This window comes from Sinocyclocheilus grahami, unplaced genomic scaffold (assembly GCF_001515645.1).
Source record: "Sinocyclocheilus grahami isolate Dianchi unplaced genomic scaffold, SAMN03320097.WGS_v1.1 scaffold337.1, whole genome shotgun sequence".
Lineage (NCBI taxonomy): Eukaryota > Metazoa > Chordata > Actinopteri > Cypriniformes > Cyprinidae > Sinocyclocheilus > Sinocyclocheilus grahami.
In genome coordinates this window covers 347,700-360,842 of record NW_015505516.1, presented here as the reverse complement: position 1 = coordinate 360,842, position 13,143 = coordinate 347,700, and the positions used below count along the sequence as shown (strand labels likewise).

The following is a 13,143-nucleotide window of genomic DNA, read 5'->3' as shown; positions in this document are numbered from 1 at the left end:
GCCGGATCAGATAGCTATGTAAGAAAATATCTTCCATTAATATCTGTCTTTCTTAATTCCGTTTTTTTTTAAAGTCTTCATCAGTCACCAGCAGAGACGAGTGCAGTTAATGCGAATTCGTCAAAAGGAAGAAAGAAGGGAATGCCAAAAGAAAAAGAAGAAAAAGCCACAGAAACAGTCGCCGCAGCAACAGAAGTACCACCACCCCCTTCAGACCAACCCTCATCCCCCAAACCCTCCTCCCAAACTCCAGCCTCCGGAGCCCACCCACTGCCGGAAACCCAACACCATTCGCCGCTTTGATGGAGATGTACTTTCTCCAGTAAGTATCAGTCGTCTGTCTCGCCGCAAATCAGATCTGCGAAACCTGACAAACGAATCCCTATGCTTATCTTTTCAATTTATCAGATATTGATTGCACGTTCGCTTTCTCTTTTAGAGTTACATCCAGAACTTCCGTGACAGACGTACGGACAGGAGGGGCTACTCTCATGGCAGGTTGATTGGCGGCTCACATGTTGTAGATTTGGACTATGACTACGGCTCCCAAGTGCCCCTAACAGCCCATACAGGCCCCGCAGTGAGAGGTTGACCCTGTACCTTTTAATGAACAGGAATTGCACTGCACAAACCATTCCGAGAACCGAAAACTTTGTGGCCGGATCAGATCTTAGAGCATGCGATTACTTCAGCCGTCACAATGGCTGACGGGACTTTCATACCTAAATCCATTTGCTGTATTCCCATGATTTTTTTTTAATGCCAGAGAAGTTGCAGCAAATGGATTGTATGCCTACGAAACAATGCGTAACCACAGTATGGCTCTGTTCTCTTGCATTTAACTCCATTATATATTGCTGAAGATGGTTGGGAGGATCCCTGGTGTGGGCCTTTAAGGTCAGAGAAGAGTCACGCCTCTCAAGGCGGGCCTGTCCAATGAGAAAGGAAGAAATTCCAAGTGGGAGGTTGCAATTGCTGGAGGGTTTTACGACCCTTTGTTCGAGGGCATGGTAATTTGCATATGTAATTCGCTTGGGGTGTGGATGCACAAACTAATAAAAGATTCTTAGAACACTAATATGTTGCATAGGTATAAACATACAGTATACACTCTCAATTAGATCATCCAAATACTAATTCATAGATACTACACATGGTAGGGTTATATATATATATGTAGCTGACAGGAGTGAGTGTTTCGATCATAAGCCTGCATAGAACAGTATACAATCTCAAAGACAAAATACACGATGACAATAATATACACAATGACCTGAAGGATACACTGTTCATTCAAAGAAAGGTTTTCCTATGAATTAATTAGTAGAAAAGTCCATTCCTACTGTGCCTTGGGGATTTTCCTTATGAAAAGACAGTGCTTTTCCCTGCTCACATTCCATGAGGTCGTAAAAGTATCTGGTGTCAGGGTTGCCATGGTTTGGTGTCATTTGCAGACATCCTGGCATCCAGTTTATTGGGTGAGGGGACTGTGGCGATTTGTTAATCTAATGAAGAACTGATTTGTTAAATCAAATGAAAAATTGTGTGTTTGATTGGTCCAGACGCTACAGTACATAAAGGGCTTTTCACACTTGAAATGATTAACCCTGGCCTGCGTCAGGATTTGAGTTTGGGTTTGGTATTTGTCGACGCACATTCTCAAGAGTGCCATGATGTATACGTGTGATGCTAATGATGCAGGAGTTGGTGTAGAACGTAGAACCGGATGTGCTGTGCTTTGTTTGCAAGCAGAGGAATGCACACGCATGTGTCGTGATACTCTCGTGAACGTGCGTCAAAGACTGACATGGAAGAGAAAAAATTGTTGAATAAAGTTGTTATTTTTGTTTTCTTTGCACACAAAGTATTCTAGTAGCTTCATAAAATTACAGTTGAACCACTGATGTCACATGAACTATTTTAACAAAGTCCTTACTACCTTTCTGGGCCTTGAACGTCGTAGTTGTGTTGCTGTCTATGGAGGCTAAGAAAGCTCTCAGATTTCATCAAAAATATCTTGCGTTTCGAAGATGAATGAAGGTCTTACGGGTTTAGAACGACATGAGGGTATGTAATAAATTTTTGAGTGAACTATCCCTTTAACATTCTTATTTGCATATTTGCGGAGTCAGTGATTGGATGAACACAGCACGTGATCAGTTTACATAACAGCTATAGCATTGCACGTCTTCGTATTAGTTAGGGATGGGCGATACCACTTATTTTGTTTTCGATACGATACCGATATTTTTCAAATCAGTATTGTCGATATCGATACCGATTCGATACTTCTGAACTAAACTTTTAAATGATGAAATTTATTAAATTATTTAATTTTTGAGTGAACTATCCCTTTAACATTCTTATTTGCATATTTGCGGAGTCAGTGATTGGATGAACACAGCACGTGATCAGTTTACATAACAGCTATAGCATTGCACGTCTTCGTATTAGTTAGGGATGGGCGATACCACTTATTTTGTTTTCGATACAATACCGATATTTTTCAAATCAGTATTGTCGATATCGATACCGATTCGATACTTCTGAACTAAACTTTTAAATGATGAAATTTATTAAATTATTAAATTACTAAGAGTAAAATGGGTAATGATAAGCACTTAACTTTATGTTTAAAACGCATTTTAACATTCAATACGCCTTAATTGTAACTTATTAGGTTATATTTTTGTTTACACATGGTTCAGATATGTTTTTTGTTTACACATGATTCAAATCTATAAATACTACAGAACTATGGTCACTTTAGTAAAACCATGGTTCATTTTCATAAGGGACTGCCAGTGACAGGTTGTTGCATGCATAAAATGCAACCTTTTTATTCTGACAGTGTATGATAACATTACAGTATAGAACAGGATCAATATTATCTTTCAACTTTCAATTTAAATAACTAATTCACAAACTATGTAGGCTACAATTTCAGTTTGTTTATTGTGAAATAACTCTGTCCTTCTGTCCTCTGATAAGCATTGTTCAGGGCTGCCGTTCCCAAAAGCTTTAAAGGGGTCCTATAATGCTCTTTTACAAAGTCTTGATTTTGTTTTGGGGGTGTACTAGAACATGCTCTCATGCTTGGTGGTTCGAAAAACGCATTATTTTTCACATAATTTACATTATTAAAATACCTTTCTCCCCAGCCTGGCACAAACGGCTCGATTAGTTCCGGCTTTGATGAAGGTCCGCCTTCCGAAAAACAAAATGTGTTGTGATTGGTTAGCTGTCCCAGTGCGTTGTGATTGGCGAACAGCTTAGACGGTGTTTCAGTACTGCCCCGTCCCTTGCTCCGTCTTTCAACAAAAACAAAGACGTTCGGGCACGGAGGTGAAAAAAACAGCGTTTCAGGCGGTCGCGCACCGGACGAGAAGCGCAGGTTCTGTCTTGCAACATTTGCGTGTGTTCAGATGAGCAGGAAAATAGTTATATCCTGCACAATTACTCGCTAACAAAGATTCTTTGTCCAATTCAATGCATATTGTACGCATTATTATTATTATTTTTTTGTTAAATTAACAAAATCACTGGTAAATGAAACAGACCTTAGTATCGATATTTTTTGTTTGAGTATCGATACTTTCGATACTACGCTCTCTGTGATTGATTTGTTCTGTCTTGCAACATTTGCGTGTGTTCAGATGAGCAGGAAAATCTACCTATCCTTACCTATCCTACACAATTACTCGCTAACAAAGATTCTTCGTCCAATTCAATGCATATTGTACGCATTATTATTATTATTTTTTTGTTAAATTAACAAAATCACTGGTAAATGAAACAGACCTTAGTATCGATATTTTTTGTTTGAGTATCGATACTTTCGATACTAACGTCAGTATCGATATATCGATACTTTGGATCGATACGCCCATCCCTAGTTCGAAGCTGTTGTAAATTACTCTACAAACGTACACCTTTGTTTACTTTGTGTGCTGCTCGGCAACCACTTTGTTGCAACCACAACTGTTTCTGAGGAACTAGATTGTTTGGCGGAAGAATACTGTTTTTATTAATATCATCATTACACTTTATTTGCTCTGTTTTATTTTGTGAAACCTAACTACATATATGGAATAACGGTTTTATAAAACCGTTGGGCGTTGTCCTAAAACCCCCTTAGCTGTTATAAATTCACTGTAAACCACGGCTTCTTGGGGATTATTGCTTTAATTTACAACGAATCAGAATCAAGGACCGGAAGCAGGGTTTAGAATGATGATAACCCGGGGTTAAAGACAGTGAATGCCCTGAAGTCCACATACTGCCCCAGTGACAGTATTGTTCCTTTTTTGTGTATTTTTTAAATCTGGTGATAAAAGACTGCATGCTGGTTATATGCAAATTATATCAATTTAATAAGATTAAAATTGGATTTATTTTTATCAGTTGTCTCAACATTGCAGGGAAGTTTGATTCCTTGAAAGATTAATCAAAGGTTAAAGGTTTTGATTTCTCCAGCTTGCAGCAGCATTACTCTTTCTTTTCATTTTTATTTTCAAACCTACCTTGCACTGACACAGAAACAGACGTGCAAGCGTGAAACACAACACAGCCCAGGAGGCTTTTTAAAGGTCAGAGTTAACGCTAATAAAAGAGTCTCATTAAGGTTATGATGATGCGTTCATAACCTGTCAGTATAAAGGTGATCGAGTGAAGGTTATAGTGTTGTGAGTCTGCACATATGTGACTGCCTTCGCCTCAGGAACAAAGAGCTGGATGCTGAATTAGGACAGAAGGTGGTATTTTACTGTGAAATCTCTTCGCGTGGTTTATACAACCTGTCAGTTTATTCCCTGCTGTGATTTATTTGGATCTCTAGCAGGTGCATGTTGGTTTCAAACACCTAGTTCAAACATTTTTGTCAACTTTAGACTATACACTTTATGGGTGTTTTCATAAATGAAACTGGTAATTTTATGCAATTTATTAATTACAATTTCCAGTTTACAGAAATGTAATTTTTTGTTTCATAATTATTTTACTATTTTTATTTTGCACAAGAGGCTATTTAATACACTCTGTATTGACAAAAGGTCAGTATGCATTAATCTTTTGCAAGTGCAACAACACTTCATGTTGATGTTCAATATCTGTTTTATAGCCAAGATTTTAAGGTAGTGTTGTTGTCTACACAGAAATTGATTTCAGTTTAAAAATACTATATATTATGCATGAGAATCCAAAATCACAGGAGCCTTCAATTTTATAGAAGTAAAAGACAGTGGAGTGTATTGTCTGTTTTCTAGCAAATACTTAAATTGAAATTATTATTTTTTTACTATATACTATAGTATTATGAGATTAATCCAAAATTACAGAAGCCTTCAATTTTATAGGAGGAAAACATTTTTGTTTTTAACATTTTTATAGGAGCAAACTTTTGTAGTAAATTGACTTAAAACATATATTACTACTATGTATGAGTTTAATCCAAAAGTACAGAGGCCTTCGATTTTATAGGAAGAAAATACAGTGCAGTTTATTGTTGTCTTTGCAGCAGTGGAACACAGCTTCTCAGATATGACCCTACCACACATGCACACATACATTCATATCAACAAAAACTCGGATCAACTGGCCACTTTCAGGACTCTCCAAACAGTATGCATATTATGCCATTTTGCTCGTTCTCCCTCTTGTTCTTCAGCTCACTTTTCCTTTTGTCTGTGTCATCCACACATGCGGTAATGGGTCATGGCAAAACTGGGCGTGTGCATAAAAAGCCTGAGGCCATCGGTGAAAATTTAAGTTAGAAAAAGGGATTTTATGAAACTCAAATCTGTTTCATAGGCTTTACATGATGTCCTGCTGATGCTGTGTGGACTCACTGACGACCTAAAGAGAGAGAAAAAAGGGAAATGATTAGCGCGACTGTCTGAACAGGATACAGATGATTCACATGCACAGATGGCTACATATACATGTTGGGAAAACAGAAAAGCGCTTTAAAGTGAATGGGTCGATACTCAGTAATAAGGAACAGAGACAGTTGGGAGGGGAGTTTCTATAAGTTAAAACAGCCCATTTCCTGCTGGAAATCAATACTGGGCTAGTGCAAGGACACATTCTTTGATAAATGAACTTCTCCATATGTGCTGTGCAGAAACAGTGATATTCAGCAGAGCTGATACTAACAGATATTAACAGTGATGCACATGAGAATTGGAGGATTCTGTAGTGAAACCCAGTGCTGGTTAATAGGGAACAGGACTTTTTTGGAAAAAGACTGTACAGACAGATGAGCCATGGCTGAACTTACACACTGAGCACTGAGGGCACTCATGCCCTCACTTGTCCTAGTCTAGAGTAAAATAGAAAATTATTTTATTGATAATGATTGTATACACACATATACAATACATATGTGTGTGCTTGTGTATAACACGAATATGAGGTTAGATAGCCTGTAAAATCCATAAATTACAATAACTATATCAAGCCATTACTAGCCTGTTTGCAAGTGTTTGTTTGTGTGTTTTTGTTACCTCGCCATCCCGGGTCTCAATAGTCTTGATCAGAACTGTTTTCTTAGAGTGGACTTCAGATGCACGCTGTTGTTGCTGGTGCTGCTGCTCTGGGCTTGTCTCTATGGCAACAATTCACAACCACTGCATCATTAAACTCACCCTCACATGGTAAATACATACATACTGCATTATTGATATCATCATAAGTTGAGGTGCTCAAACACAACAAAACAGGCGGAGAGGCAAGGATTTAAAAAAAACAAAACAATGGATTTGCCCCCCCTTGTGGATGAAGAAGACACAAGATTTGGTCAAAAATCTCTATTCAACCAGTTCATAATTTTTTCACCATCATGTTCATTCAAACCTTTCTACCATTGTTTTTTTTTTTAAAGATGAGTCAGTGGTTTCCAACGTTGTTTCAAAACCCCAATGACTTTCATTGTATGGACAAAAACAATTGCACAAAATAAATCATATATGTGTCATATGTTTAGAACTATAGCCGAATTGTAATTTTTGAAGGTGAACTGTCCCTTTAAGAAGTGTAAAAGTAGATTTTCTTGTGAAGAACCCACCTCTGAAACTCAAGGTAGAGAAGGACTGCACAGGCAAGGAGATCCTGAAAATATGAAAAATAATCACATAAAATAAAGCTTTGTTATATCATTTAAGGGAGCAATTAGCAATCTAAGTGTGTCTAAATACTTTCCATCTCTTACCTGCTCTCCTCTCCTTCCAGAAGCTTCCTGTAGGTGGCGATCTCCACATCAAGTGCCATCTTAACATTAAGCAGATCCTGGTACTCACGGAGATGGCGAGCCATCTCATCCTTCATTTTTGCAATTTCAGCCTCAAGGCGGGCAATGGTGTCCTGATAACCACCGGCCTCACGACCCATCCTCTCCTCCATCTCCCTCATTTGCCTCATCAAAGACTCATTCTGCAGAAGGAATGACAAAAAGATGGAGAAAGTGAGAAGTAAAGACAAGAAGTAGGGTGAAACTGGTGTACAGAGGGGAAGAGAAAATGCAGCATTTATTAATACTTGAGTGGAGTTCCAGTAGATATTTCTAGCGCTACTGTGGTGCCATTACTAGCTCTTTGCTGAATCAAATTTGCTCATTGAGCACCTGGGGAAACATACTAAAGACTTCATAATTGGTAATAAGATGGATTCAGGTGTGCTGAGGCTCAGCTAATATTTGTTTTGGCTGGGAAATAATAACTCGGCTTAGAGCCCATGTACAGAATCTTTAAGGACTTACAGTTCCCTTGAGAGAGTCGACCTCACAAGTGTAGGACTGGAGCTGGTGACGGAACTCCATGGTCTCCAGCTTGGCTTGTCTGAGAGCATCATTATTCTTGTTTACCGCCTGGTTCAGATCTGACACCTGTGGGTGAAACAAAATATTTTAGCTCAAACACCTGGCTTCTTTCAGTCTAGATACATAGATCTCAGTATAGCCTTTGTGTGCCTGTCCAAAATCTCTGATACAGACCTTAGACTTGTACCATTCCTCAGCCTCGGCGATATTCTTGGCAGCGATAGCCTCGTACTGCACGCGGATGTCCCTGAGGGCGGCAGTCAGGTCTGGTTTGGACATGTCCATTTGGATCTGCACCTGACTCTCCTGCATCTGGTTTTGCAGCTCACGGATCTCCTAAAGGAAAAGGTGAACAGAGAGATGTGGCTTCAGAGCGTGCTTATGTATTGTCATTTTACTTGACAAGTTTAGGCTTGATGGGTGTATGAAACAAATTAGTGTCATTGTTGAGAATAAAGTGGGAATCAAATGTGACTTTGTCAATGGAATCCAGGATGTTGAATGTTTAGTGTATAAAACACATACTTTTAAAAATGCAGGTTCTTTATTGGCATTGATGGTTCCATGAAGAACCTTTCAACTTCACAAAAGGTATAGTGTAAAAATGTTCTTCAGATTATTAAAATGTTGGTTCTTTTAAGAACTGATCGCTGAAAGGCTCCCAAAATGGTTCTTCAATGGCATTGCTGTGAAAACACCCTTTGGAGCCTTTATTTTTAAGAGTACAGCTGTAAGTATTTATTTTTTAATCTCTGATAGCTATGTGTAATTGTAGGACTGTGAGGCCTTGTAAGCCGCCCTTCTCACAGCTGCGTCTCAGAGAATTTGTCTCTGTTTAATTATAGGGATGCATCTGTTCCATGGCTTTACACTGCCCCCTCACTGTCAGTGTGCAGCTGACACACACTCAGACACACATGTGACCATTTTATCCTTACATGTCAAATAAAAAGCAGAGAGAGCATTTAAAGAATTTGACTTCAGAGCCTCGTGAGTAAAAGGTCAGTGTACGTGTTGTATGCTGGGTACGAGAGTGGGGGAGGTTGCAGACAGAGACAGTGAAAGAGATGAACAGTTAGTCACGTATAGTTTTGGGAAATGTTGAGGAATGTGATTTTAGATTTATACAAACCTCCTCATGGATCTTCTTGAGGAATGCAATCTCTTCATGAAGACCCTCAATACGTCTTTCCAGGTCCAGCCTGGCCAGAGTTGCAGCATCTACATCCTACATAAAGCACAAGAACAATAGGAAGCTTAAGTTTTGGTCTTGCGTTTTATGTTTCACCCCAAGAAACCTTCTTAAAAATTGACAACATTTTGCCAAAAACTAAAGGTGGTGTAAAGAACATACAGCTCTAAAAGCAGAGAGGTTGTTCTCAGCTTCCTCTTTCTGGTGGATCTCCTCTTGAAGTCTGTGGAAGAAAGAGATATTAGAGTCTTCACAGAATTTTGAAGTAATCATATGACTTTACATACTTATTAAAGTGCTCTATTAAGACTTTACGGTTTAAACAAGATGGTCTTTATTGACGTATATTGTAATTTGTTGTACAAGAATTCCTACATGGCCAGAAATAGAGCCTGTTCTAATGGCCAAGGTGTCCTGAGTGTCCTCTGTCTTTGAGATATGCTGAGAGAGACTTGAAGTGGTCATTCCTTCATACACAGAGATCAATACAGAACATTATATTCTCACATACTGCTTGGAGTCACACAAGGCTCAGGTTTAATGTAAACATCTCTGAGACTTTTGAAAGTGGCATGTTGTTAATGTGGCACATATCTGGTTTCATGAATGTAATTGTTGGCAGTCAGATGGCATCTGATATTTTCATCAGAGAGATGAAAGGAGTTGTGCCATAAATCATACTGATTTTTTAGGCCCTGTGGGCTCTAAAACGTAATGGAGAGCTAAAATACTGATAATAAATAATTTTTAGTTGTGTTTTTTCACTCAGTGCTGGGTTGCAATAACTTATAGCTATAGCTGCAAGTCATATAATGTGTTGTATTATATAATTTCTATATGTCATTTCAAAGCAGCCAACCATCCGGTTCACTTTGAACAATCTCTATGAATAGCAATTTCTGCTGGCTTTAAACAGTTATCATTAATTAGTGCTGATAACATGGGGTGGTTGCGGGTCCCTTGAGTGCAATGTACTCAGACAGACACACACACACTAAGGGAGATAAGGATTATTTTTAGGAACACACATTCTCTGCAGTGCTGGGGGATATATTGAAGAGGCTAGTAATAGCAGTCTAATCTGAGCAATGTGTAATGTGACTCTGGGTCCGTTTGCGAATAGGAATAACACTCTTACAGTCTTTGAGTTACACCGGTGGTTACTACTTGCAGTTACCGTATACCCTGTCATAAGCATTCATGTTGTCTTTACATCTGAGGTGGTCCTGACCTCTGTCTTTCCTGTGGTCTCCGTTTCATGTCTAGTGCTTGTGTTCTAGAAATCTGGCCATTAAGTCATTGTTGGAGAACCTGAATGCATACTAATCATATTGTTCTAGAATGTTGGGGAGAAGTTTAGCAGTTAGGAATGGTAGGTAGATGCCTAATGCACTTTTCCATGTTCCCCACTCAATGCCATACGTGAGTTACGAGCACCAGTACGCTATGCGACTTCTTCCAGGACCCACATACACACTTAAAAATAAAGGTTCTAAAAGGGGACAATAGAAGAACCATTTTTGGTTCTCCAAAGAACCTTTCACTGAACAGTTCTTAAAAGAATGTTTTTTTCTTAGTGTGAAGAACATACTCTATAGAAACTTTTGTGGAATGGAAAAGGTTCTTCATGGAGCCATAGATGCCAATAAAGAACCTTTATTTTTAAGTGTATTATATAATAAAAGTCACGGTGGCTCCATAAAGTAAGCAGTTATGTACTCTGAGAGAAATCAACCAAATCACTTCAACACAATACCAGTATTGTAAGAGATACTGTCTGGATATTGAAGATCAGAGCTTGTGTTTGGTCAACAATTATGGCAATATCCTGTTACCTCGAACTTCAGTGAAGATGAACACAATGCTGTCTACATTTAGTCATTTAAAATGCATAGCCCTAAATAATTCTTGAAGGTCTCACCTCTGTTTTAGTTTCTGCAGGTCATCGGCCAGATTGTCCCTCTCTATCTCAATGCGAGACCTCTGATTGGTCAGTGCATCCACCTGTCTGCGCTGCTCTCTCATCTCCTCCTCGTACAACTCTGCGATGCGCGTGGGCTCGCGGCCCCGCAGACGTTCGATCTCCACAGACAAGGCTTGGTTCTGCTGCTCTAGGAAGCGCACCTTCTCGATGTAGCTGGCGAAACGGTCGTTGAGATGTTGCAGCTCTGCCTTCTCATTAGTGCGTGTATTGAGGAAGTCCTGGTTCATGGCATCGGCCAGATTGAAGTCAAGCTTCTCACCAAGGCCTGCATAGGAACGGACCATTGATCCACCACCAAATGAAGCGCTGGATGCGCGCTGGCTGGAAAAAATGGGAGAAGAGGAGGACTTGGTGACTTCATAAACTTTGGAGGACACACGAGAGGATCCAGAGGAACCTGCACGGCCTGAGAAAATGGAGGAGCCCAGGCCGGAGCCGAAGGTACGGCGATAAGAGGAAGCCGTCTCGGCTGACGCTGAATATGTCTTGCTCATGACTAGGCCTCTAAGGTTTGTACGGTGTGCAAACACTGGTTCGCTGAAGGCTGTGTGGTAGAATGAGGGTCAAGCAGCGAAGCTGAACTATATATAGTGTAGCTAGCACCCCATCTGCCCCCACCCACATTTTTCTGTCACTGTTATCGCCCCACACAGTGGCCACTTCTTTCTCTCTTTTCTAAACCTTGCTTCCTCAGCTGTCATGAGGTCTGGTTTCCAGCAGCTGGGTGGAGCATGAGGTGGCACAGGTCACGTCACGTAGAATGTGCTGTCATTTCTTTTCACACAAGAGGATGCTTACTAGGAAGAGCTCCTTTACCACAGTAAAAATAATACTTCTTTGAGAATTCTACATGGGTTTTCGCTTATTTAAAATGTTCAATTTGAAGGGTCGCCATTTTTATGATTAAGTTAGTTTTGTTTTCAACAATAATTCCGAACTTTGTCTTTCACCTTTGCACAAATAACTAAAGGATATATGTCTCTTTTAAGCCAGTCTTCTAGTTGAAATTTTATTTGAATCTGAAATTAGATTTAACCCTCATGGTGTACTCCAGTCATTTTCTTGTTTTCAAAAGATGTTAATTTTATTGCATTTAACTAAAACTTATTGACTTTTATCACACAGGGTATAACAAGTAAAAATTTATATTTTTGTGCTTTTTTGTGCTTTTTTCCCACCTTGTTATCCTTGTGGTGTTCCTGGTCAAAAATAACTGACCTACTGCTTATACATTTCTTCTTACGTTATATTATTATTAAATATTGGATTTAATCCTTTTATCAACTTGTGTTCTTTCAATTAGCACAGGTTTTGTATTTCTTTTTGGAACTGATCGATCGTAGATCGTGTCATGTTGATCTGGGCTTATGCAACTTTTCCCCCTAAAAAACAGATGCTCAGATCAATTTTGTTATTATTTATTTACCTTCATTTTTGTTTCGAACTTGTTTGACTGTTTTTCTTCTGTGGAACAGAAACTATGATATTTATGTGTTTTTTGTCCATGCAGTGAAGGTCAATGGGACAGTGTTGTTATATTTCTTAGTTGGACTCTTCAAAACATCAAGGAAAATAATACAGGTTGGGGTTGACATGAGGGTGAGTAAATGTTAATAGAAGTTTCATTTTTGGGTGAACTATCCCTATTTAGGTTTTGCTTTTTTAAACACAGAAATTACAACCCAATCATGATTAATCTTGTGACATTTTGAGTTCAAGCAAGAAAAGTAAATAATATGTTTTTATAAATTTGTGTTGATTAAATATACTTGCTTTTACTTTCATAATATCAATGGTAATGCTAAATGATGTCCAGATTAGTATGGCTTTAATTAAAGCTTTTGCATGTTGCCTTTTTTGCAAAGTGTGAAATGTATTTCCTTGGCCTAAATGGTCAGTTCATCTATTTAAATTTTTTTTTTGCATTTAAATGCCTTTAGCTACAGTATATAAAATAGTATGCAGTCATGAGAGGAGGGCTTAATATTTTAGATATACCACATCATCCTTTCAATGATGGAATGTTCTTAATTAGTTTTTCTTCTGTCATAAACTCCTACATTGCACCTGGGAAATCAGAGTAATGTAACTGTGTATTTATGTCACCAAATATACCAAATGCAATCTCTGTCACTCCAGCCCTCGTAGTTCTGG

General features: G+C 38.8%; 1 protein-coding gene across 2 annotated transcripts; it reads right to left on the bottom strand.

Moving 5' to 3' along the window:
- Positions 1-5,395: 5,395 nt before the first annotated feature.
- Positions 5,396-11,637, bottom strand: LOC107602901 (desmin-like). 2 transcript variants are annotated; one of them, XM_016295515.1, is made up of 10 exons: positions 10,927-11,637; positions 9,168-9,228; positions 8,946-9,041; positions 7,988-8,149; positions 7,754-7,879; positions 7,208-7,428; positions 7,064-7,107; positions 6,504-6,604; positions 6,278-6,319; positions 5,396-5,853 (listed from the first exon to the last, which is right to left on the bottom strand). In XM_016295515.1, the coding sequence occupies exons 1-10, from the start codon at positions 11,481-11,483 to the stop codon at positions 5,812-5,814; spliced, it is 1,452 nt and encodes a 483-aa protein (XP_016151001.1). In that variant the 5' UTR covers positions 11,484-11,637; the 3' UTR covers positions 5,396-5,811. The 2 variants fall into 2 exon arrangements, with proteins under 2 accessions (XP_016151001.1, XP_016151002.1); XM_016295516.1 differs by lacking the exon at positions 6,278-6,319 and having other exon boundaries at positions 10,927-11,627.
- Between the last annotated feature and the right edge of the window lie 1,506 nt (positions 11,638-13,143).